At 38.8% G+C, this 27,806-nt stretch overlaps 2 protein-coding genes across 3 annotated transcripts in view; both read right to left on the bottom strand.

Moving 5' to 3' along the window:
- Window positions 1-545: 545 nt before the first annotated feature.
- Window positions 546-21,355, bottom strand: LOC132139724 (neural proliferation differentiation and control protein 1-like). Of its 2 annotated transcripts, none has more exons than XM_059548302.1 (9): window positions 21,036-21,355; window positions 8,168-8,314; window positions 5,099-5,194; window positions 4,226-4,438; window positions 4,030-4,096; window positions 3,226-3,307; window positions 3,050-3,126; window positions 2,233-2,332; window positions 546-2,042 (listed from the first exon to the last, which is right to left on the bottom strand). In XM_059548302.1, the coding sequence occupies exons 1-9, from the start codon at window positions 21,118-21,120 to the stop codon at window positions 1,965-1,967; spliced, it is 945 nt and encodes a 314-aa protein (XP_059404285.1). In that variant the 5' UTR covers window positions 21,121-21,355; the 3' UTR covers window positions 546-1,964. The 2 variants fall into 2 exon arrangements, with proteins under 2 accessions (XP_059404285.1, XP_059404286.1); XM_059548303.1 differs by having other exon boundaries at window positions 5,099-5,191; window positions 21,036-21,352.
- A 1,754-nt stretch (window positions 21,356-23,109) lies between these two features.
- Window positions 23,110-27,806, bottom strand: part of LOC132139722 (protein Niban 2-like) — a 28,683-nt gene continuing 23,986 nt past the window's right edge. The window contains exon 14 of the mRNA XM_059548300.1: window positions 23,110-24,375. Coding sequence (XP_059404283.1) covers window positions 23,468-24,375 — 908 coding nt within the window. The 3' untranslated portion in view covers window positions 23,110-23,467. The remainder of the gene's footprint in view (window positions 24,376-27,806) is intronic.

Below are 27,806 nucleotides of genomic sequence, written 5' to 3'. Positions count from 1 at the left end.
ATCTGTTCTGTTAGTGGCACCGAAAGTGCCCAATAAACTGTGGTTCCCAGAACTGGTGAGATGCTGGTAGTACACCCCCCCCCCCCCCACCCCTCACCCCAAACATCAAGCCACTTTTGATGTAGATGAGGAAGGAATAGAAAGACCAGACTTTGGGATATTTCTCCAGGAAAAACTAAGTTTAAAGATTTGATCATCCATTCATGATCATTACTGTCGACCCGATAAATGGCAACATCCTTTTCATGGGAAAAATTGTCAGTTCAATAGAACAACAGTGATGTGACATTCAAGATGTCATATTGTAACTGACATTAAGTTGCCATGATTCAAGTACAGCTATTACTTTAAACATTTTAGCATGTTACTGTCCACAAACGCATAGTCAGCATGCGTTATTAAATCATTTTATAAAGTCTCATGTGTCAGTGTGAACAGGCTGAACTTCCTTATACTTAGGAAAAGGCACACAAAAAGGCTGTCTCATTTAAATGTCTTTATACAAAACACCTGACAGATTTAATATCATTTAAAACAGGACACTATTATTTGAGCTGATATAAATATTTATTTCCTCTTTATATATTCCATCTTTACATGCATGTCAGGCAATATCAGAAGCTGAAAAAGGTTTATTGGGCTCAACTAAAGACCATCATGACTTATTTTGAAAAGTGTAAGTCATATCAGTCAACATCCCCACAATGACTGTCTAACAAAACTAGTAGAGGATGTTAAAGGAGGCACATTTCTAACATTTCTAACTTTGCCCCAATGCAACATCGAAAGAATGATGACACTGCCACAGTTTTTGATTATAAGATTCAAAGGAATAAGGTCCAGAGGAACCTGAACAGCTCCCCAGTAGGAATTACAGAAAACGCTGCACAGAAACTGGATGCTTTTGGCAGATTTCCTGAGAAACAGCAGCGGGCGACACAGGCTCCAGAATCAAACTATATCACGTCACCATTAGTGATCTAGCATAGAGGTTACCGCACACAGATTGGAGAATCCTGGCCTGTACACAATAGCAGCTATATACATTGTGTTACACTGCAAATCAGATCTTTTTGTTTTTGCTGGGTTTGAAAAAATTCTACTTCATATGTGTTTTTGTTCTAACCAGAAATGCACACTGACTATCATGCATAGTAGGACCGTTCTGATTATACAGAGGCTACATACTATCATTTGGGGTTATTTTTGTGAGCACAATTATAAAAAAATATTAAAATCACCATTGGTATTTTAAAAAAATAGTCACAGACGAATTTGGTAGATATGCTAATTGTATCATTTACGTTGCTCCTCAAGGTTCATCAACTTCCACGTCCATTCTAAATATGACTAGTGTTTGCAGGCAAGATATGTTCAAACAATTAATTCTTTAAATATGTTTCCTGTCCATTGCACAGTATTCACAATATACTACAGAAGACGTCATAACAGAACTGATATTAAAAGAGTCTGGTCTCAAGAGCAGATCATGTTCAAGCTTTTTAAGAGCACTGAGGTTTCCCAGGCTCTTACTGTACATACAGTGTGTTTACAGTAGACGTTACTATCAAACAGGTCCAGAAGACATAAAGAAAGAGACACAAACTGTGCATGATTATACAGGATGGGTGCAACTCTTGATCAGAAATCCATGCAACGCTTTTACACATTTGCTGTTAAACCGAAAGCTACTACAGCGCAGGGTCCTGGTCCTTAGAAAGGATGCTTGTGAATGTGTGGATCAACAAAGTGAATTATTTCTGTCAGTGTTGCAATGCATTCTGTTTTCGGTTCATGGATGAAAGCTGCATGTAACAGCACAAAAGACAAATCCTCTCAAATGTCCACACGAACCATGCTGCAAGTGCAGATGACTTTTGTGACCTTGCATTAATGGATCAGATGAAGAAAGCACACCATTTGGATTTCATGCGTGGAGTGACGCGTCCTCTGAGTACTCGTGTCTAGTTGTAACTTCTCTGCAGGTGAAGATGAAAGGTGGAGTCATCGAACAGTGGATTCTTCACTTCCATTTCTCCGGTCTACAAAGAGAAAGATACTTTCAAACACCACGGCACTACAGGAGACTTCAAACTGTAGCACAGTGGGTGACATATAATACTATCGATTTCACCTACAGGAGTCGTGATTTATGACAGCGATAGGGGAGATCTCTCTCATACACAGAAAGTGATCCACCACACTCAGAATAATGAAAAGTATTGCTCTTACTGGGGCAAGTCCTGGGCACTCATACACAGTGAAGTCTCCGTCTTCATTTTCCTCATCTGAAGTGGCTCCTGACTCAGGAATCTTGGAATCACTTCGTTGCCTGCATGAGAACAAAAAACAGAAGACATTCCACTGAGTTTTAAATAATTATGTAAATAATACATGAGGCTGATGTACAGTATTTAACCTGAACAGTTATAGCCAAATGTTCATGGGACCTCACTTTATTTCTTTTTGACCTACCTATTTTAAAATATATACAATAAAATAAAAGACTCAGAGCTTTTAATATTGTTTTATTGATGATGCGCATACATTTTTGTTTCTTTATTATCTATCAAGATATATTTTCCATTTCACTTATTTAAAAGAAAGTTGGGCATGTATAATTTCTAATATTCCAGTGTTCCAATATTCATAACAGGCCTACATGTGTTAAATTGTTAAATGACTGTGGGATAAGAAATATTGTTATCCGTTTTCAAATTTTCACAGAGTAGATGACAAAAACAATAATGTCTCAAGTTTGGGATTTTATTTATTTATTTTTTATAAGTCTTGCTAAGGCAACAATTATTGGTTCAAAATACAGTACACTGTAATACTGTAAAATATTATTACTATTTAAAATAACAATTTAAAGTTAACAATTTAAAATATATAAATCAAATTGTACTGACCCAAAATAGTTGAACAGAAGCATATTTATAATAAACTCTTAATTAATCCAAAGCCATGCAGGCAGGATAAGGATTGCTGGGAAATGTGTTTTATCCAAAAAAAGGCAGTTTATTAATTATATTCGCTGATTACTCACTTGAGTGACATCATTTGCTGCTTCTGAAGCTGAAAGTGGTACATCTGAGCACTCTGGGCAAGTGTTTTATCTCCAGTCTGATGACAGAATCAAAGAAGAGTGTGTGAACATACAAGCATCACGACACATGCAAGAATGATGCTTTGTTTCTGTATGTATATGTATGATCTACTCACTATGCCACGGTCAGAATTGGGTCCTATTAACCCAAAAGCAGGATAATCAACCTTCTGGGCCAGATGGTTTCCTCTCTGCATCCTGAGAAGAAAAATGCCAAAGCATCAGTATCATCCATGTCAACTTATTCATGCAAGTATTTGATCCAACAAATGTTTCCTATAGCATCCAATTAATTTCTCTTTTTTTGGTTTAATCATTGTGTTTTGAGGTTTTTGTGGTGTTTTTTGAAGTAACCTACAAATATTTCAAAAGTTTGGGGTATTTATTTTGTTTTTGAAATAAGTATTTTATATTCACCGGGGTTGAATTTATTTATTATTGTAATATTGTAAAATATTATTACATTTATTTAAGACATTATTGTCATTTAAAACAATCAGATTTTAATATAATTGTCATTTATTCCAGTGATAAAGCTGAATTTTCAGCTGCCATTACTCCAATCTTAATTGTCACATGATCCTTCAGAAATCATTCTAATATGCGATTTTGGAGTTCAAAAACCTTTCTTCTTATTATTGAAGTTGAAAACTGTTTTAACTGCTTAATATTTTTGTGGAAACTGTTACTTGCGTTCAGGATTCTTTGATGAAAAGAAAGAACAACATTTATTTGAAACAGAAATATTTTGTAAATGTCTTTACTGTCACTTCCGTTCAATTTATTGCATCCTTACTGAATAAAAGAACTGAAATTAATTTAAAAGGTGTACTCAAAAAAACAATCTTTCTAAGCTGGTTTGTTACAGAGAAAGTACAAAATACAAGCTAAACTGGCTTGCAAATCATGTGAAATCTCACCTGACCCAACACACACCGGTCAAGACCATGGCAACTGAGCCCACCATGAGAAACACACCCAAAAATACTAAAGGAGAAAAAACAAAGATGGTCGAGAAAAGGCTGAAGAAGGAAGAAGCAGAAGCTCTGCAGTGACACAGTCCACAAACTCATATATCTTTATAAACATCAGCAAACAATATACAGTATAACGCACTGATGAAAGAGTGGTCCTCCGAGGGGTACGGGATGATAAAGGGGGCACTGTGCACAGCAGAGATAAAGGGAGTGTTTGAGGAAGGCCTGGTGGTAGAGGCGGTGGTGGTCAGAGGCTGTTCTGATGTAGCAGCGGTAGAAGAAGCCTCTGCTCTGTGCTGACCGCTCGGCCACGATCCATCCAAAGGGGATTTGGAAGCAGCTGGAGAGGGGACTAAAGAGCATGAGAGATTAAAAAAAAGAGACATTTACATTTATTCATTTAGCAGATGAAAAAAACAGAGAGAGAGAGAGAGAGATAGAATTTGCAATATTTATTATTATTTTATAAGTGTTGTGGGTGGCAAATTATGGTAGAACTCTTAAATGGACAATCCACCAAAAAAAAGAAGAAATATTTTGAAATATTATGCACCTTTTTTTCCCATACAACTTTTTACTTTCATTGTGTTCAAAGCTATTGATTGCTTTTTGAAGGAACACAGCAAAACTGAAGTCATTATCTACTCATAATCTTCCTCTGCTGGTTCACAAATCACATTCTCGCTCATGTTCAATCCAAAGAGCGCCTTTTTTAATGAGTCGTGCATGCCCAGACATCATCAGCAACAAACATTTCTCACAATAACAGTGTGTCAGTTTAAATATATATATTGATATCGGCTTCTCACAGAAAGCTGTGCTATGGCTTCAGAAATCCTTAATAGAGTATGAGTAGAGTAGAATTAAGTATGTACTTCACAGGTTCACTGTCAATACATGGAAAATAGAAGCAAAAAATAAAAGTCATACAGGTTTGGTATGAGAGTAAAAGATTTAATTGAATTTTTGGATGAACAATCCCTTTATTGGCAGGATTCCCATGCTACCTTACCTGAGTGCTTCATCTCTGATTCTCTGTGTTTGCTGATGATGGAGGAGAGAATGTCTATCTCTTCATCCAGCTCTGGGAGATGGCTGATCTTGACTGCTTGGGCAAGAAAGAGAGAGAAATAACATGAAATTTAGGAGTGAAAAGTGACTTGACATACAGCCAAGTATGCTGACCCATACTCAGAATTCATGCTCTGTATTTAACCCATCTAAAGTGCACACACACAGCAGTGAACACAGACACACTGTGAACACACACTCGGAGCAGTGTGCAGCCATTTATGCTGCGGTGCAGTTGGGGGTTCGATGCCTTGCTCAAGGGCACCTCAATCATAGGATTTTGCATTGTATTTGCAAATCATACTATATATGCAAATGTAACTGCATCTATTTATCTTAGAGTTAAAGCTGTCGCTCTGAGCTAGACAACTAACAGGTCAGTTATAGAAAATCTAAAGTGGGAACTGATAAGGTCAGTTAAATAATAATGCAACGAGGAATATATCTTGGCGTAGTTTGTATTGCATTGGGTGGAATGTGTATGCCATACTGCTATACATATTTATGAACATGTAAAATTATTCATCATGACACATCAAAAATTTGCATGTTAAAGGTTATAAGCTTGTATAATAGTGCATATGCACTGCAGAATCTCTCTGTGTGTGTATTTGTACAGAGAGAGAGCTCTGAGAGAGAGAGAGAGAGAGAGAGAGAGCAGAGAGCTTAGGTGGATTTGGTCAGTCGTTCTGTTGTGTGTTGCTGCGTATGTGGGCAATGGGGCATACAGGCGGGCAGGGAGAGAACAGGGAGGGGCCGCTTCAGATCATGAATGAAACCCATCACCACAGCAACCACTGAGAAAGCGGCAAGAGCAAAAAAACTTCATAAGCGGGATAAGAAAAAAAGATAGAGCATTTGAGAGAGAGACAAAGAAGATGCTTTGGCCATTCAACCACTGAAAGTTCTATTTTTACCAGAGTGAGCTAAATTTATTTAGTTATTTATTTATTATGAGATTATTTATTTTCCACTCCAAATTTACTGTGGACTACAGATTTAAGGGATACATTTATGTCTAGTGACATTGCAGGATTCATTAAAATCCAGACTAGATAATCGGCATTGCAATTTGTATGTTTTATATTTGTATACTTGCATAATTAAATACATAACTTAAAACATTAAAAAAAACCCTGCATATTAGCTTAAGTGTAATGATAGAGGCGTCGTGACAACAGGGTTGAGGATCCAAATGCAGGCTTTATTAGTAAACGTGGTCAGACAGGCAGGGTCCAGTACCAGCAAACAATAATATCCCAAGCAAACAGGCAATGGTCAGGGCAGGCCGCAAAAAAATCATAAAAACCAGATAAACAGTCCAAGATCCAAAATACACAAAGGCAAAGCAAGACAGGCAGGAACACAGAAACTAGGAATATTTACAGGTAAAACATTCAATCACCAGCGATGTGAGCATGTGTGTGTGTGCTGTTCTTAAAGTGTGAGACTGATGAGATGATGAGAGACAGGTGATTGCCATTGATTATGAGTCCAGGCAAAGAATTATGGGAAATGGAGTCCAAGGTGAAGTGGCAAGAGTCTGGAATGGAGTGCCCTCTAATGAAGCTCACGGGCACACATGTGCAACTTTACATAAGTGTAACAAAAACAGAAAAATGTATCTATATACAAAAGCAGGCTATGTCTTTCACAAGGAAAATAAATACTGCAGGCTGTGTGAAACATGTGTGAGGCCTCTAAGGTCTTCTAAATGAACAGTACAAAAAGTGAGAGAAGAAAAGGACGCTGTTCATACTCCTGCCTGTTGAATGGTATCGATTAGGTGTCAACAGCAGTGCCCTCCTAAGGCAGCACTGATCAATAAACGTCAAGGTTTTAGTCAAAATGAACATTTATCTTTTTTACGAACTGAAAGCTGAAAACGAAAATGAAATGCTTGAAGATATTTACATCTAACTTGCTGCTTGTTGGCATGGATAAAGCTGATTTACACCAGCATTTGTCAATCCCTTCCACTGCAGTACAGAAAGAGACCGCCTGAATGATTTCATTAGCCTCCCTCCCTCCTGTTGCATCAGCAGCAATGTGTGGGTGGAAAAGGGGGAGAGGGAAGTCAGACTGGAAGGTTGCAAGGAGTAATAGGTCTTCCACTGCAGTCCAATGCGAATGATGGGGAACCCTGAAAATGCTTCCATACATATTGAAATGGTATGTATCAGATCAACGTGTCAAACTGCCTGACAAAATTACTATAAACTGTTTTCAATGCTGCTACAAAGATATTTGCCAACACAAACCTGTGAAACGTTTGTACGACCAAAGACTATATATACAGAGATGGTTTACTAATATTACTATGAATGGGAAAAAGTACAACACGCAATATTGCAGGAAAAAAAGTCCCAATTTCTAATTAATAAGAGCTAATCATGAATTGGTAAAGCCATATGCATCACTGCATTAGGAGCTCCAGTTCCAATAGAAAGTCAGTGTCCTGAGACACGTGCCTGGGATTATGCATGCACATGGCCAAACTTGAATTATTAGGCTATTTTATTATTAGAAACAACATTTATGGGCCAGTTCATGTCAGATCTTAAATATTACATTGAAACATGATATGGCGAAATTTTTTCTTTATGTTAGTCGATATCAATAGTAATTTTTCATATCAGTCGATATCGAGTAAATGCATCTGCTGTAATAAGACAAGTGGATTAATGCGCCGTGTGGTGAAGTTCAAATGAGTAATTCTGTATTGTTATGAAAACATTATATAGAACATTTATCAAACTCTTATTATAATTTTATCGAGAAAAATGATATCAAGATAATTATCATTAGCCCTATTTGAAATAATGTGAGATTGGCAAACAGATTTGCCGATTTCAGTTTTTCTTCATTCAAATAGATAGAGGTTGGTCTTGCATCTCTGAAATAGCTGCCCAAAGCCACTGAAAATATGGCCACCAAGTGAACTGACTTTTCCTGAAAGGCACTGTACGATTTAGATGGTACAACTCAGTCTAAAGTTGACAGTACTCACCAGGGTGATTTTGTCTCTTGATCACACATTTCCCTCTTCTGTTCTCCACAAATGGGTCTAGGCATGGGCCGCAGTGTGAAGAGCCGGGCTGGCAGAAGTGCCGTCGCTCCCGGGCACAGTCCAGACTCCGAGGACAATGTTCCACAACTATAACAGAAATGACAAAGACACTGAAAAATGACCCACTTTACACTGACGTGTACTTACATTAATGACTCATATTTTTCCAATTGTCAAAGTAGCCTGACTGCTGATATCTGAATTTGTAAATGCAAAAAAAAATAAAAAATAAAAATAAATCTAATAAATAGATTAATTCACCCTAAAATTATATAAAAATATTCAAGTGGATTAACGAAATTCGAGCTGCAGCTTGAGTGATCTTCACATATTATTGTTTAGCTTCCACAGATACAACAAAAACATGTCAGGCTATTTGTCAAACAGAATAATTGCATAGACAGCTAACAGGAATCAGCCCGTTTATGTTAGAAAAGCTGTCTCTGATCTAGTGTATTGTGTTGAGTTACTGGATGATGGAGAGCTCAGGAATGACAGTGCATCAATAAAACAGCAGTGCTAATGTACGTGAGCACTGCTGCTGAGGGCAGAACTGGGGCAGTAGGTCAAGTGTAGAGAAGATCCAACACCCACAAGTATCAAATTATGTCAGAGAATAACAAAGTAGTCGCGTGTCTGCCACTGATTGTCAGCAGGGATCCATGCCGAACATATGTTCTTAATTACACCACAAGTGCATGAATCATTCTAATGAACAACATTGTTGGTATTCAATAAGGAGATCTGAATAATAAATAATTACATACATCTTTACAAGACGTCTTTTTATCTGAGTGCCTTGAGACTGTTTTATGCTTGAGGCAAAAGATGCGAGATGACAAAATTAACAGTGGAATGCAAAAATATGTTCTATGTGAAAACATATGAATTAATTATGTTACAGGGCTGACAAGACCATCCATTTGCAAAGCTTTATTCATAGAATGGTCAGAAACAGGCGAAGGTCAGACAATGGCAACAGGTATTTTGAGAGCAAGAGATGAGACTAGTACAATAAAAAGGTGTAGGCGTAGACGCGGGAAGTGGGGGGGGGGGGGAGGGATTGGTAGGTTTGCTGCAGAACCCCCTGTTACAAAAGACGGCTACCAATTGTCACATTCAGTGGTATAGATGGTAAAACGTATCATTCTACTTCTTGACGCGATCGAAATGGGTTCGAATCTGCCTTTTGGCGAACTTTTTTTTCTCCCTTTTCAAATTTCAAATCACATCAGAAAAGCATTTATTTTTAATAAAATTGAAGAAAATCATCAAAAAGTTGAAAATAAAGTATTGGGTAGGGTTAGGGTAGGTGTAGGGAGGTCTTTTTCCCCAATAAGTTGGCATCCATTTAATAATTTTAAATGAAAATTTACACTCAATTTACACTTAACTCATACTGGTTTATAATGTATTACAATGGTGAGGTGCATATAATTGCAACTATTTGCAATAAGTTATTAGCAAAATATCCTACTATTTCCAATCATTTCCAAATTTCCAGTAAGATTTAACATCACTAAATATGTTTGTGTGCCTGTGCGTTTAACTTGAATAATTTCCAAAAGATATCGGTTTTAAAGCAGAGGGTAATTCACTCGTTGATTTGCTTAAAATCTACTTTGCGATTTTGTTGGCAAACATGTGTATGGTGCATTCTATTCAACGTGTTTATTGCTAGTGCAGCAGAAATAGACTGTGCAGCCTTTACAAGTAATTTGCTTGCAATGTATCATTTGCAGTGTAAATGGCATATCACTAAAACTACTATTTTAATTTAGTGTATTTTTACTTAGTGTAAATAGGCTGTATCGTGCGAACCCCCCACCCCCACGTGCTAATCTAAAATTCACAGGCAGAAGATCAGGAAACAGGCAATGCAAGACTTTGACTAGACTACGGAACTTAGAACTAGAAAAACATACAGAAACTGACTCCGTAAACTAGCTACGCTGAACAGCATAAAGGCTAAAACAATACACAGCCAAAAATGTTGGTGTGAGACTGATTTATATAGTGTGTGTTATTGGTAGCAGCTGCGTGAGATTGGTTTCAGGTGAACTTGTGATTAGTTCAATGGAGCATGGTAAATGTAGTCCAGGGTGTTGTGTAACAGTCAGTGTAATGTGAGAGTCCATGTGGACAGCGGGTGACCTCTGGTGGTGAGTGAACGGAAGTTTATAGACCGGATTCGTGACACATTCAATGTGAATCATACAAAAATGTCACATTTTTTGAAAACCATAAGCATGAAGCTTCCCCCCATCCAAAACAAAATTGTCAATGGGGTTTGAGCATGTTAATTTTTTTTTGCCAAAACATAAAAAATAGTTGTATGCATGATTACATTGTGAGCTGTATTTTAATTGTTCATTAATATTAAAAATAATTCAAGATAAGTGTCTTTGATCTCATTCATGTTCTTACCATTTTATAAATGCAATTATCCATTCAAAGCCATGTGCTACAGTCATTCTGACATGTCTAAGGGGTTTTGGGAACCTCATTGCACATTACGCCTATAAGAACACCTCTTATGTATGGCAAAATCATCATAATGCACAGCCTTGAGTTCTAGATCTGAAAGACTCAGCCATTGAATCCTTGGCTCCTGTTTCCATAACAACTGCTATGGCAACTGAGTGCATGTGACATCATCAGGTGTGAGTCACTGCCAATGCAGTAGCTGAAGAGGGGGATGAACTCTTCTGAACCAGAGCGAGTCAAGGGAGACAGTGAAGGAAATAAAACACAACAATTGACAATATGTTCTAAAAAAATTACTTAAAAACAATTCAGTGCAAAATGAGTAAATGCTGTGCAATATGAAAGAACTGTGCATCATGCCCATACTGCATCTGTTCATCCCATATGTACCACATCGCTTTCAGAGTCAGTACAGTTCTGTCACCTTATTAATTGCTATTGATTTCAGTGCTCAAACCCACAATCATTGCATTGCAATTTGCTTTTTACTGGAACTACCCATTAAGTGCACAAATGTGAAGAAGTGACTCATTAAACCTGCAATACATCAGCAGTGATGATTTTTACGAGAAACCCTCACTGTCACTGTGCTGGAGGTGATGCAGAGACGCACACGTTCTCTGTTGTCTATCCGTTTCACATCTTAATCTCATTGAGAGTTTTTTTTTTTTTTTTTAATAGCCTCTCATTCAAACATACGGGGACAATTATGTATGCTGCTGCACAAACACACACATTCATTTCCTGCTCTTTATCACTCTTAAAAACACAACAACCCATTCGTCTAAAAATCTGTTTCTCCAGCTATCAATTCAACATATTAAGATATCATTACTTCCTCACATGATATGGAGAGATGACGATCACACTTGCATCTGCATGTGACCATCTTAATCAAACCATGTGTGGACCGAGTGACTGAAGGATACTAGGTTTAAAGATAATGACAAGATTCATGAAGATGTGTCAAGATAAATATAGTTAATCTTTTTAAATTCTATTGCACTCCATCAAGTTGTGTTCAAACACACACACACACACACACACACACAGTGCTTTAAATCAGCCTATTCTAATTATGCAGGGATCTTGTAAGAACGATTAGCCAACTAGTCGTTCAGAAATCCAGATGACTAGGCTAGTTGATATTTTAAAATATGTAGATTTGGATACACTTAACCCAGACAAGACGTTCTGTTGCAGTTTTGTTAGACTTTGTGCTTGAAGTGAAGTGAAGGGAAATAGATCAGCCGTAATCCGTGCTACATAGCAAATCTAATACCTACTTCAAAGCACATCACACAAACATTTCGCTACTATGGAGCACCACTATCATCTCTCGCTCCATCCTGCTCCTGCCAACAAAGGCCAAAGTGGCTCTGCAGAGGGTGGAAAGTGTCGCTGTCTGGCCATGGTTCAGACATGCCTCAAGGTGACCCAGTCCTGCTGGTCCTGCTGTGCAGTCTAAAGATGACACTCATCCAGGACAGACTGAAACAGGCCCCAAAACATCGCTGACTGAAGGACAATTTCTAGATTTGGTTAAAGGCAGAGCGGTTTTTGGCATATTGTATTCTAAACACAGCAGGGATATTTTATTATTATTTACCATCACTCTAAAACAGGGATTCCCAAACATTTTTTTGTCAGCTGAAACCATTTGACCTAAATTATTAAAAGCGTGTGATTTTATGTTAATATTTCAATAATTTAACAGAACATTTACCTGTTCACAGTTCACTTATGATTTTAATGGTCATGTCATGCAGGTAAAATATTATTCATAAAATATATATTACTGTACACACACACACACACACACACACACACACACACACACACACACACATATATATATATATATATATATATATATATATATATATATTGAAAAAAAAAAAAATATATATATATATATATATAACAATATAAATATTACAATTAGGGCTACACAATAAATCCTATTTTAATTGTGATCATTTTTCATTTGGTATTTGCATTTCCTTGCATTAGTAACAAGCTTTCACAAGCTTTCATGGTTGCAGTTGCCAGATGTGTGTGTGTGTGTATATATATATATATATATATATATATATATATATATATATATATATATATCAGAAGTTTTCTGTTCAGTTGTTTACATAATCTTCCTAACTTGGAGGAACATTAATAACTCTGATGAAACAAAATAATATTAATCATGACAATACTTCTGCAAAGCTACAGAGGATAAACAGTTTGAACAATGGAAAATAAAATAAAATAATGAATGATAGCAGAGTGTCTTCTGGCGAGCTGCGAGTCACTTGTTATTTATAGCACTCACTCTCTCTAGTTTCACAGAATAAATGGACATGCTGCTGAATAAAGTTGCTATCCACCGCGCAGTGTTTTAAGGTTACCTCAAGTTCGTCTATTTAGAGTGGACCGACAAAGCCATGAATGCTTTGTACTGGTGCATCATATCTTTTATATTGCCACTGTTTCCCATGAACTTCAATTGGTGTTCTTGTAAAACATTAATATTCGCCTAGCAGCACCATTCAGTGAATGCAGCAGAAAAAGGAATGATGCTGTTATTCTTCACTCCAGACTATCCCAGTCTTTCAGATCCCTGTACACTTGCTTGAAAAACATGTTAAAGTAGTGTGCACTGCATGCTGTGCCTCTCAAGAACTTTGTGTTATATATGCCATGACAGGATGACTGACTGAGGAAGGCACAGAACAGAGAACAGAGCTGAGGGTCTTGCCACTTTGAATTCTCTCATTGTGAAATGTCATAAACGATTATTTTTGAAATGTTAAAAATAACATTAGAGCGAGTCAGTACACATCCCCATTTAAAGTTGACTCATACTGTAAGAGCACAGGGCAAAATAAATTGTTACAATCCTGTCACTTCTCATCATTTAAGCAGTTATCAGTTATGCTAATGTTAATCCATTCCCCTGTAAATTGTTAAAAAAATGTAATTGCATATTCTGCAACTATGAATAAAGTACTCACAGAAAAGTGAAAAAATGAAATAAAATTCAAAGACATAAATGTAGAAAATAACAACACAACATCTGCTATAAATAAATAGCAGTGTTGCGATTAACATTATTATTGACACTGAACATAATGAAGCAGCCCATTTAGTGAGAGTGGAGTCCAGAAATAGCATTCTTTCATCAGCTGCTGTCACAGTGAACTGTGAATAACATAAAAAATGAAACATCTTCCTTTTTTAGCCACCTCACACTCTTAGATCACTGTCTGCTTACTGAGCTCATACTGGTGCTCATGTATGAATACATTTGTCTAATTCAGAGCAGACATTAGGTGGCCAGTCTTCTTTCTAAATTAGTCATGGACTGAAATCCATTGTGTCGTTTAGAGGGGAAATGTAATTATCCAAGTTAATTAACAATGTGCAGTAAAAACATGACATGCATCTATTATTGTCTCAATTGGACAATAAGAGCACCAATATGACATTTAGGAAAAATTAAAATTCATGTGCAATGCAAAACAACTTCCTCTCTGACTCTCTGTCCTTAACTACACTTATCATTGAAAATGCCACTTCAGGATAAGAACTCTTTGTCTAGATCTAAATGCAGTATGGACTGCAGAGAGACTGCTGGGTCCCCATGGTTCAAACCCGGAGGTGTCAGGGTGTCAGGTGAGAACATCTGAATTAAGCACAGACTGAAAGATGCTTTTAATTTAACAAAAGATGCATTTTACTTTCACAAAAGATTTCTTTTCAAGTAAATATTGTTTTTCTGAAATTGGAATTCATCAAAGAAAGCGTTTTCAGCAAGCAAAATAGCTGGTATCTCATACTCTCATGATCTTGGGATCATTTCCAAACCTTGCTGACTTCCCTTTAAATTACCTCAGAAACCACAGGGGTCTATAGCACAGGCGTTTTGAGCAGTATCTTGACACCAACCCTAATACGTTCTATAAATTTCATTAAGGTCTGTTGAAAATTATTTGGATCTACTTAATGAGCTCTGTTGCAGATTTCTCTTACTTATTTTTTGTAATGTTGCTATTTTTCTAAACAAACTACTTTTTTTTTTTAAACAAAACAAATAATTTATTTAATGGTGTCAATATGCAGTGACTCAATAATACAAAAATGGTGTGCACATCCCAAACATCCAAATAGGACGCAGGTGCAAGACAACTGAATAATGTAATCAAATAAAGAAGTGAAGTCTGCACACTGAAAACTACTGCTCCAGAGGAATTTAATCAAGCTCAAGCAACGTTTCGACCTTCAGGTCTTCAACAGGCACAATATCAATGTAATGTGAAGTCAACTTTAAATAGACACAGGTGATCACCTTAATTAGGCACATCCAAGCAATCATGTGACAAATACAAGTCATGTGACAAATACAAGTCATGTGACACATACAAGTCATGTCTATTATGTGACAAAAACAAATCAACAGATACAAGCTTGTATGTGCGAGCTGCTGTTAACCCATATTTAGTAAAGAACAGGAATTGAATTACTTTAAAGTTACTGCAATTTTGCTGCAGTGGGTCTCTAAGGGTTGAGAGAGAAAAACAGCAAAAAAAACAAAAAAAAACACACAAATACAGAGAGCAGTATGCAAAGAATTAATACAAGAGAAGGAAGAACAGAGGAAGAAAAAAAGAGAATAATAGCTTAGAGTGAAAGAAACAGCTAGAGAATATTCATGGTATATGATTTCTGGTGCAACTCTTGAGTGGCGTCTGTAACCTTTTTTGTTTCAATAACATATTTCTCTATTTTGTCCCATTCTTACATCTAAAGAAAGCAGAACTGAAACAATGAAGAGTGACAGAACAACTGAATTACACTTATTATACCAGAAATCTCTCCTGTTGTTAAAATATAAGCAAAGATTACAGAGCATGAGAGAAAGACACTCAACTTGACGGCAGATCTCTTCACTCAGTGCATAGTTTAGATTTAGGCTTCCACTTTGAGGTGAGATTAAAATGTGAATCTGAAGTCTCACACGCACTAGCACATGAGGATTACAGTCAATCTGACAGGCTGCTTAAAACATCTCACCCTCTTTCATGGCAGCTCAAGTCTGACATGATTGCACATATTTACACACACGTGGGCATAGAAGGTTCATCATGCAAGATCACAACAGGAACTCAAACACACAGGGAGCAGTTAGAAACAGAGAGAGGGTGATAAAGAGAGAGAGACGTCCTGCACTCCATGCATTAAATCAGAGTATCTGGTTGGATGCAACATCAGCAGAAAGTATTAAAGCACCAAAAAGACAGACTCGGATAGATATTAACTGCATTTAATCTTTTTAGAGGCATGACTTCTAAAAGTTTAAATAAAGATCTTGCACCATGTGCCATAATTCTATACATCATACACTGCAAAAAACAAGTATTTTTGTTCATTTGTTCTAATAATATAATGATATAAATTGTGTATTATAATTATTTTAATAACCGTAATTAGTGATGTTTATGATTAAGAAAAATAAAAATGGACTAATCATATATGCTTGTGGACTAATAAACATATGCTAGTGGACTAGGGAAAATAAACTTAAAGGGGTCATATGATGCAGCTAAAAAGAACATTATTTTCTGTATTTGGTGTAATGAAAATGTTTATGCGGTTTAAGTTTCAAAAAACATTATTTTCCACATACTGTACACGATTGTTTCTCCTCTATGCCCCGCCTTTCTGAAAAGTGTTGTTTTTTACAAAGCTCATCGGTCTGAAAAGCGAGGTGTGCTCTAATTGGCCAGCTATCCAGTGTGTTGTGATTGTCCGAATGCCTCGAGTGTGTGACGGAAATGTTATGCCAATAAAACCTATTACAAATGAGCCATTTGTTGCATCCAGTGGGAACATAATTACGGATTATAATGACTCATACTGTCTTTTTACGTGTTGCGTTGCATCGCCCCATGTAAACATAGAGCCATGTCTGCATTTGTGATCAGAGAAATGACAAACAACAAGCTCTACTCTACACTGCTCAAAACTCACGTTTGAATCATCAGTGGCAAATCATTTAAATATGTAAACATTCTTACAGACTGTGAGTCAGAACAGCCAGAATTGTAGTCTACTCTCCCAGGATCAGGAAACAGGCCTCCATAAAATGCGCTGCACACATCTCAATATTTAAGTTAAACTGTTCTGTAACAGTGTTCTAAATACACCTTAACCACTGATTTCTAGTTGTGTCCTCTTTTGGACGACCAAACAAAGTATTTTTGCTTCCAAAATGAAAAAGCATCTCCACGACATGGCGCCGGCGGCAACAGCGAGAATCAAAGTTACGCCTTTTTTCTTTGCGTGAACATTTGGGCAGCGTTATGCAAATCTTTCCACACAGTGACGTAGAGATGTGGGGGCGTTTTTAAATTAAGCGTTTTAGGAGGGCGTGGACAAGTCTAACCTAATATTAAGAATATCTCTTTGGGTTTGAGACTTTAGTCTTTGGAACCTTAGGGATCTTTCAAGAACAGCTTGTCACGAAATCGCATCATATGACCCTTTTACTGTTATTAATTCTCGACAACAGGTCTATCTTATGCAATTTTGCTTTTTATGTACCTTGTTTTAAATAACAATTCACCCAAAATAGTTGTGCTCTCACATCAAAATCCACTGACATATATGTTTGGATGTTTTCACTTTTAAATTGAGCTTGACCTGAGCATATTTTTCTTCTAATTCAGACGAGATGACTTTTTCACTGGACAAAGCAGTATTATGGAGAGAGAACTCGTATTTTAACCAGAAGCAAAAACATTATAAAGAAAATGTTAATAATGGATTTGATTCTGTAAACTAATGGACTGGAGTCGTGTGGAACACTTGCGGATTATTGTGATGTTTTTAACTGTTTGAACTCTCATTCTGACGGCACCCATTTAATGCTGAGGCTCCAATGGTGAGCAAGTGATGTATTGTTAAATTTCTCCAAATCTGCTCTGATGAACAAACAAACTCATCTACATTTTGGATGGCCCTAAGGGTTAGTCTATTTCCAGCAATTTTTCATTTTTGGCTTAAATATTCTTTTAAGGATGTTTAGGTTATATATTCATACTGGGAAACAAGATAAACATACTGATCAAGACCTTTTATCCAGTGTAATATACAGCTTATAGTACTCTTTGGCCTAGAGCTTGAAATCCTCATCCAGAACTGCCATTCATTTATTTCTCTCATGGTTTCTTCTTTTACGTCTTCTTTTCACCACTCTCTTTAGCAATAACAACTTCGCCTACCTCTTCCCTCTGCATCTAAATGGCTTATATTATATCTCTGTGGTTGCATAATTGCTTCTATACAAGTTCTCGGCAAGAAAAACATTTAGAGTACTCATTTTTGAAGGTTACTTAAATTGTCTTCATTCTCATTAGATTGTTCATTATCGACTTCACAGCTCTTCTCGCAAAGCCCTGGCAACTCATAAAAGCCCAAATAAAATGTCTTTGCTTCTGGTTAAAAATCACCCACCATGGTTACAGTCACTTTACACAGTTTAAAGTCTATTCATCTATTTTTAAGCTACAACACCACAAAAAATGACATGCTGATGGTATAGGAATGTACTGATGTTATGATAACTGATAAATGGCAAGTAATAAAAGTCTATACTATTTTGCCTAAATAAAAGTAAAAATAAGTTTGACGATTTTAACCAGCTTTTTACAATGTTGATAGTATAAATACATGAACAATGTGAACAAGTGTTTCTTTGTCAGGAAGTTTTGACAGCTCTACGGCTTTTGTGAAAACTGCAGATATTACGTCTGGATTTTTGTATTCCCACTCACGGATAGTCTAATCGAACCCAGTGCATTATGGGTGTTGAAGTTTCTTGTCTTTTTCGCCACAGCCCTTTTCTCAGTTTTCTCTAGCTATGTAGTACCGATAAAAAAAAAACATTATGTTAGTTTTATATAATGTATTTTTCATAGTACTACTGAATGATTACCAAAGTTATATTAGTTTAAAACATGTTAGTAATAGCCATGGTGGTCTATTCTGTAATATATTATCCTATCAGCTCCTGCAGAGAATGTACAGCAAGAACTAAACATTGTATATCCCAGCAAGTATCTGATTTACAGCGGGTATAGGAAAATCACATTTTGTTACTTTGCAGCCTGAAACGAAGACGGACACAGTTTTTGTTTTATCCAGCTGTATTTAGTAAGTGCAACTTATATAACATCCAAGTGAAAGATATAACACCATGTCAGAAAAAATTTTAAAACAGAAAAAGGAAAAAGGATCACCCCCTCCTTAAAATGACTTGTAAACTCAATCTAGCACCTTCTCAGTGGCACACAAAGCCATTTGACTTTCAACTGTGAATCAGCTGAAAAGAGCTTTCCTGGAGCATTTCAGTCCTCTGTAGTGCAACTGAAGCAAACAATGAACTACGGGTGGCAAGACATTGTCAAAAGATCTCTGGGATAAAGTTGTGGACAGGCACAAGTCAGGAGATGGTTACAAATTATTTTCAAAGGCTTTATCAATGCCTAGAGGCACAGTAAATTCTATTAAGAAGTGGAAGGTATTTGGTACAACACAGACCCTCCCTGGATCAGGACATCACTCCAAACTGGATGAAAGAGCGGGAGGAAGCTGGTCAGAAAGTCTACCAAGAGGCCAACAGCAACTCTGAAGTGTATTGAAGTGCTGCAAGAAAGAAAATCACTCCTCAAAAAAGGCCACATGCAGTCATGAATGAGCTTTGCCAAAATGCACCTTGAAAACTCTGAGGCAGGTGAGACTTTATTTGGCCTGAACACCAAACAATATGTCTGGCGGAAATCCATTAAAGCTCACCATCCAAATAACAGCATTCCTACCATAAAGTTTGGAGATGGTATTATCCTTTGATATGCGGCAGGGACTGGAACACTTGTCAGGATAGAAGGAAAAATGGATGGGGAAAAATACCATCAAATTCTTGAGGAGAATCTACTGCCCCCTGCCAGAAAGTTGTCAATGGGAAGGAGGTTTACCTTCCAACTTGACACTGACCCAAAGCACACAACAAAACTGAGCACAAAGTGGTTGAAGGAGCAAAAGATCAATTTCCTTGCATGGCCTAGTCAGAGCCCAGACTTAAACCACATTAAAAATCTGAGGAATGACTTGAAGACTGCAGTCCACAAATGATCAAAATCAAATGAACTGGACTTGAGCAGTTCTGCAAAGAAGAGAGGACATATATTGCAAAGTCTAGATGTGCAAAGTTAGCAGAGACATATCCCAACAGACTAAAGGCTGTAATTAAAGCAAAAAGTGGTTCGTCAAAATACTGACACAAAGGGTCGATCCCTTTTCCAACTCAGTGATTGTTTTATTTTTATTTTCTTTGGTGTTATATCTTTCACTTGAAAGTTATAAGCTGCACTGAGTAAATAATACAGCTAGATAAAAAAAACTATATAAAATAGACATTTAAAGGGGGTGATTTTTTTCAATACCCACTGTATGTGAGTACAAGGTCTTGCACACACACACAAAGTCCTTTGCGGTTCAGTTTTTCCTTGAGTTTCCAGACTGTCTTTGGTCTTGTGGTTTGAGGTACTCTAGTAGCCATCATGTTGTACATTCTTATTGTTCTTATTTATAGCCCAGACCTGAGTGGCAGGAGGAATGTGTCAAGGTCTGGAGTCTCATTCCTGACTGCTGATTGCCTGTTTCCATTACTTAAAGCTGAGGGGTCAGAGAATAGCCCCGGGGTGTGTGTGTCAATGAATGATGTTATCAGGACATTAATGCCAAATCTTAAGTGCAGAGTAATGATCGTCATACAGACATGACATCAAAACAGTGTGAATGTACCCATGAATACACACATTTTGCAAAATGGACACATATGTGGAAAAGTGGGTCCATGTCTCTCCCACCTGCGTCACAGAGCAGATTCACTCTTCTCTTGGTATTATAACATTTTATTACATCTCATATGGAGATCAAGTTTACTTTGTTTTTTGTTTTTTTCAAACAGCATAATAGACGATTCAAACAGAATCTAAGTCTGAATTAATTTGAAGGGACCTTTAATCACTGAATGTAAGCAAAAACCTTTTATTATTATTAATATTTGAAAATAATTATATTATAAAAATACTTGAATGGTCTAATACAACACAGTAAACATGTGCACAGAACAAGCTAAATATACAAAACACATCCCCACTATCTGGCTGCACAAGCTGTTTTGGGCTATTTAAATAGTCAGATACTGCTTATTTAATCCAAGACCTCTACCTCTAAATGCTATGAATTAAACGTGTCTTACCTGCCATTGCAGCACCGACGGCGACTGTTGTGATGAGGAAAGCCTCGGTGAGTAGCGAGGCCCAGGGTGGGCTCAGTGATCGCATCCTTACGAACAGTACAACGGCGCGGGGGACCCGGGGTTTATCATTCCCCCGTCCCACAATGGTGGAAAACCTTTGTCTGTAATCTCTGAGCAATGACACTCAAGTGTGTAGTCGGTAAAATGTGTTTAAGGTGCACGGGATCATTCAGTGCTGCGCGTCGCGTCCGCCGCCGATGCTGAGGCTGGTGCCTGTGCGGCGCGCTGCGTGAGATGCTGATCTCTCTCTGAGCGAGGAAAATACCAGGGCTGTGCGCTCAGGCTACGCAAAACGATGTCGTCAGCACGTCGTGATATTTTTATCGGTCCTCTCTAAAATAAAGAAATATTACTTTAACAGGTGCGAGTTGGGCATAATAACGCTATGGGAGGATAACACCGAATGCGGGTGTTGGAGTTCATATGTGTCCAATAGTTAAGGAGCAAATTTTTTAAATGTCACTCACACACACACACACACACACACACATACATATACATATATATATATATATGATTGCCTTCCATGGCGCAGTAAATCGAATACGGGTAGTGATGGAGCATTTTTGACCCCCATCTAACATGACCTATTCACTGAACAGAATGAAGTAATCCTTTCTGGTCAACGAATTCAAATGAATCGACTCACTGGGGTGAATCATAATCATCACTGCTCAATGTTCATCGTGGTGACAGAATGAGCGTGACAAAAGTTTGCACTGCCGCCTGCTGGTGTGACAGACACACCAAGCCACATTTTTCACATTTAAGGAATCATGAACTACATTTTATTATTATTTATTAATTTGGTTTCAATATAAGCTGTTAGACTAACGAAAAAGTTTGGAGTTTATGTGTTATGTGTTTATGGTACAACGACCTCTTAAATGCCCCTTTAAGTTATGTAAATATAGCGATATCAAGCAAAGACAAAAAAAATATGCAGACTCTCAGTGATACTGATTTATTTTTCCAAAATATAACAATACAATAAAAATGCAAAACGATTTGAGCGGGATACAATTAAAAAGGTTAGGATAACATATAGTACCAAGTGCTGTAACTAATAAATAAAAATATTCAATTACGTTGATTAAAAGTTATTGTCATTTCATAGATAAAACTACTTAAAAAAGTCTTAAACAGAACTGAAGTTAGGAAGCTGTTGTGGCCAGATATAGGAGTCATACCATACTGATACCATTTCGCACATCAATAACTTGCTTGTAAATTTAATTTTGAAATACAAATATCAAACATAACTTTCTGGTTTCCTAACAGTGGCGTTGTACAAATATGAATACCAGTTGGATGGCTCTAATATTCTAGATTACCCTTTATAAATGTCACCTGTACTTAAATCAAAGCATCCTAACATGACACATATCTCCACTAGGACCCACAACCAAGTAAGCAGTATTCTCTACATAAACTAAAACTATATAGTGTATGTGCGTCCCAGAAGATACTGATATCATAATGCAATTACCAAATGCAATATAAAAAAATAATCCACAGACTGAACAATGGAAAGAAAGAGGTGAAAAGAACCATATGGAAAATGGTTTACAGTCAGTTATACTAGTTTGGCCTGGTTAACAAAAAATATATGCAGTCACTTCTGTAATCACAACAAATGACAGCAGTTTAAGAAAAAATTGCTTACTTTACCAGCTGCAGCACTCCAGTCTTAAACAAGTCTCCTTAAATATCTCCTGTGCAGGCAGCAGAGCAGACTCTTTATGTCAAAAAGATGCTTCGATTACAATCCATCTCACCGATTAAGCAAGCAAAAAAAAAAAAAAACAAAAAAAAAACTGATATTATAATACTGATAAAAAAAATAAAAAAAATTCAGTGCCAGTGCAAATTCTGGCAAGACTGTAATCTATCACTAAAAATAAGCATCAGATACAAGATGCAGATTTCAACATACTGTACTATCATCATGAGGCATAATGTGGCTGTTTTCCACTGCAAATACATCATTCTTCTGTAGTCTGTTATTCTGCACCACACACAAATGAAAATGACACTAAACTAGGAAAGAAGATTTCTAATAAAGGTGAATATTGTACTTTTTGCCCTGAGATGTGTTCATATTTCGAGCCCAGCTCTAACTAAGAGTGACTTTGTTTTTTGTAAGTGAAAAAAATGTGAGTGTGCGCATGCAAAAAGATAGACAACAATGCCTATACAGTCAGAGTAGTGAGACAAAAGTGTTTTACGGGCAAAAAATATTGCAACAACACAAAAAAAAAACCCTTGCAGCTCCTGTCACTCAGTCAAAAGTAGTTTTAGAGCAGTGAGTAATGCTCATAAACAACATAAGGCATAAACACTTAATGAATGAACAGAGTTTATAAGATATTTCATTGGGGATCCATATGTGCACATTCTCCCTTCCCAGTGTCCTCTCTAGTTTCAGAGTCATTACATTCCTCCTTTCCCGCCTGATGCTCCTCTTCTGCTGCTTCATTAGTGGACAACTGGAATCCACTGTCATCGGGCTGTGACGAGTCATGAGTGCTCGCCGTAATGTGATTTTCCTGTTGGTCTGATGGTGTCACTGCTTCCCCCTCCCTTAGCGGTGAATCCAAAGGCTCCTCCCCTGTGCTTGAAGGTGAATCTTTGTTCGTGTCTGCTGGGTTAAGACTTGCCCCTTCTTCATAATTTGAGGTGGGTTTTACCTCCTCGGCTGCGATTTCCTCTTTCAAGGATGATAACTCAGCAGTTTTCGGTGTCCTGAGTTCATGTTCCTCTTCCTGTACTGCATTCTCGATTTCCTGTATGGCAGAGTCTATGGCCGACTCGCTCACTATGCCCTGCAGCGACTTTTCTGTTGTGCTTTCTTCCTCTTTTATTGCACTTCCGTTTGTTGGTGGTTTCTCATCAGTCGCGTTTTTGTTCACATCCTTTTTGGTTCCATTAGGAACTTGCTTCTCTGACTGTTGGGATAACAAGGTTTCTGAACGTACCTCGGCCTCCTCCTCTGGAATATTGTCTACAGCGGGCACTTCCAGGCATGATTCATTGGGCAGCACAAAGGCATTGTCTTCTTCCTGGATCATGGAGACCACCTGCTTCATCCTGCGCCTTTTTTGAGCCTCTGGATCGCCGGCATTCTCTCCATCCTCCTCCTCTTGACGTCCTCCATAATCCTCAGCCCAGTCAATTGGCGGATTCTCCCCCAACAGGTGAAGGTTAGGGTCGCTGTTGGTCAAAACGATGCTGTCTCGGTACAGGTTGTGTCTCCTCTGGACGGCTGCTTCCTTCACAGCTGGAACACAGAAGGAATCAAGTTAAGTCTGCTTTATTGTCAATTCTTCCACATGTACAGTACATACATATAGAGAATCGAAATTGCGTTACTCTCAGACCCTTGGTGCATACAGATAACACTAACAGTAGAGCCTAAAATTCTAGATCAAATATAAAATATAGGATACAACTATACAATAAGGGCATGTAAAAAAAGACATATAATAAAAATAAAATAAACAGTGCAAGGCACATGGCAGATAGAGTGCAAACCAGTGAAGTGAACAAACAGTGCAGATAAAAAGATTTTGTGCAAAAAAAGCTTATTCAGTCTGATTAAAGTGACAAAGGGCTCAAGAGCAGTTATTTTATTTAAACTGTCTGATGAGGTGGTAGAATGATGTCAGTTCCATGCTGAATGAGGTAGTGAGCACTGAGCAGTAGGGCTGCACAATGTGTTGTTTAAGCATTGATATCTCGATGAACGAATCCACGATAGTCACATCGCAGGATGTGCGATGTAGGCTGTCGTAGTTGATCCGTTATTCATTAACCGTACGGCTGCCAGCTGCTCCCCGGCCCTTGACGAATGTGATTGGCGGATTAATTGCACAGCTTAACCAACATAAAGTGAAAGTATCATTTGCATGTGTTTTTAAGTCCTGTCAGTTTAACAGGGCAGAGAGAGAGAGAGAAAGAGAGAGAGAGCCCTGGCCGCACACGCACGCTCACCTTCACCGTCTTCAAACAACACGAGCGCTGTCTTGCTCTCTCTCCCTCGCGCATATTAATCAAAGAGAAAAAAAAAAGTTCGGGAGCGAGTTCAGCTTCATGACAGCCCGATGGATGAAGCTGTCCTTCAGTCTGGAGGTCATGGCCTGGAGACTCCACAGCCTCCTCCCTGATGGCAGCAGACTGAAGAAGCTGTGTAACGGGTGGGCTCTCCTCATTCAGCCATCAGTTTTGCCACTAATGCACCCTTTCACACTCATTATTGTGACCTATATAAACTGGGCTGGCCCTCCCTTCATACCCAGCGACTCCATAATTGGTTCCCTTTCATAGGTCACTTCGATGCTGCGGTGACGTCACCTGCTATGGGAACACCCCTCGGTGTGACGAATGTCTGAAGCCCTATACCGTCCCGCCAATCACTATTGCCCAAATCCAATTGGCATGCGTACGCATCGTATACCTGGGTACCGTGCGCCATTTCGCTCAGATTTCATTCCTTCAGGGAAGCGAATCATCTGTGCCCTAGGATTCATCTCGCGTTCTCCAGCGGTTTCTATGAGCAGTGTTAACTCCTCTTCGCGGACGCGATGAGTCAACGAAAGGTAAGAGCCGTATAATGGGTTTAATCACGAGGAGGCACTCATGGAGGCATAACAGCATTGCAGGAAGCGGAAATTTTCAGACCGCTAGTATTGTTTCGGACCGCGTGGGAACGCTTAACCGACATTTCTCAATCGGTGTTACGCACAATTTGTCACGGATACACCATTCAGTTTCGAAGAGGCCCGCCTCCTTTCCGCGGAATTCTTTCCATGGTGGTGACCCATTCTGGATTTACGCCGTCTGAATCTTGCACTCAGGCCGAGCAAATTCAAGACGTTGACAGTAAAGTTGACAGATTCTACTGGTTTGTCACGATCGATCTGAAGGATGCATACTTTCATATTCAGATCATCAAGAGACACAGGAAGTTCCTCAGATTCGCTTTAGAGAGCAAAGCGTATCAATACCGCGATCTTCCCTTTGGCTTAGCTCTGGCTCCCCGTACTTTCTCAAAATGCATGGACGCAGCTCTGGCCCCGTTGTGGCTCCAGGGCGTTCGTGTTTTGAGCTACTTAGACGATTGGCTGGTGTTAGCGCAATCGCAGACTCAAGCACACTCTCATCGGGATCTTGTGCTGAATCATTTAAACAGCCTGGGCTTACGCACAAATTTCCAGAAAAGTGTTTTAATCCCCTCTCAACGGATAACCTTTCTGGGAATAGACTTGGACTCTCAAGCGATGACAGCAAAGCTTTCTCTCCCGCGCGCACAGTCGATTGCGTCATGCGTGCGGCGCTTCAAAGCGGGTCGCACAGTGACAGTGAGATTGTGCCTCAGACTTTTAGGTCTAATGGCAGCGGCATTCCCCGTAATTCATCTGGGATTACTTCACATGCGCCCTTTTCAGTGGTGGACGAAAAGACGAAATATTTCACCCCATTGTCTTCCGCATCGGACGATTTCGGTGACACGGAGGTGTGATGTCGTTAAAACTATGGATGTCAACCGAATTTCTCCTAACCGGGGTTCGGCTGGGGATTTGTGCTTTCCGAGAGACCGTCACGACGGATGCGTCTTTGACCGGTTGGGGAGCTGTTTGTCAAGGGCGCCCAGCCCACGGAGTGTGGACAGCGGCAAAACGCAGTTGGCACATAAACAGGTTGGAATTATTGGCGGTTTTTCTGGCACTCCAGTATTTCTCGAATCTGCTGATCGGCCGTCATGTGCTGCTCAGATCAGACAACACAGCGGTTGTGTCATACCTGAATCATCAGGGAGGATTATGCTCTCGCCCCCTGTGCAGGCTGGCGAGACATGTTCTTCTTTGGTCTCAGAACAAATTTCTGTCGATCTGAGCTGTTCATGTCCCCGGACGTTTGAACTTCGGAGCGGATTTGCTATCCAGACAGACTTTGGAGCAAGGGGAATGGAGATTACACCCCCAAACGGTGAATCTCTCCTGGCAGATTTTCGGATAAGCGAGAGTGGATTTATTCACGTCGAACATGACTACGCATTGCCCGCTTTGGTTCTCCCTATGCCCCCCATCACCCTTGGGCTTGGATGCGTTAGCTCACAATTGGCCCAGGACCAGTTTGTATGCTTTTCCCCCAATTCGTTTGATCCCAGCGGTATTATCCAGAATACGGCTGGACAGAGTGGAACAGCTGCTGCTGGTGGCTCCGCGGTGGCACACACAGCCGTGGTTTGCGGACCTGATCAGTCTGTTAGCGGGCTCTCCATGGGAGATTCCCCTCAGACAGGATTTATTATCACAAGCACAGGGACTGATTTGGCACCCGAGGCCAGATCTATGGAAACTGTGGGCGTGGCCTCTGAGCGGAGTGAGTTAGTATGTCCCGGTCTTTCTGTTGAAACTACCGAGACTATACTGAATTCTAGAGCAGCTTCTACGAGACGCTTATATGCTTTCAAGTGGAGACTGTTTACGACCTGGTGTGAAATTCGTAATATGGATCCAGTTTACTGCCCAGTGGCTTCAGTACTGGAGTTCCTTCAGGACCGTTTTTCGGATGGAGTGACACCAGCCACTCTAAAGGTTTACGTGGCAGCCATTTCAGCTTACCACGAATATATAGACGGTACCTCAGTTGGCCGTCATCCACTGGTTTCTCGTTTCATACAGGGTGCGCGACGGCTGAGGCCTTTCC

Source organism: Carassius carassius, chromosome 4, assembly GCF_963082965.1.
Source record: "Carassius carassius chromosome 4, fCarCar2.1, whole genome shotgun sequence".
Lineage (NCBI taxonomy): Eukaryota > Metazoa > Chordata > Actinopteri > Cypriniformes > Cyprinidae > Carassius > Carassius carassius.
Note: the sequence above shows the minus strand (reverse complement) of the source record. Positions and strands in the feature narration are given on the sequence as shown.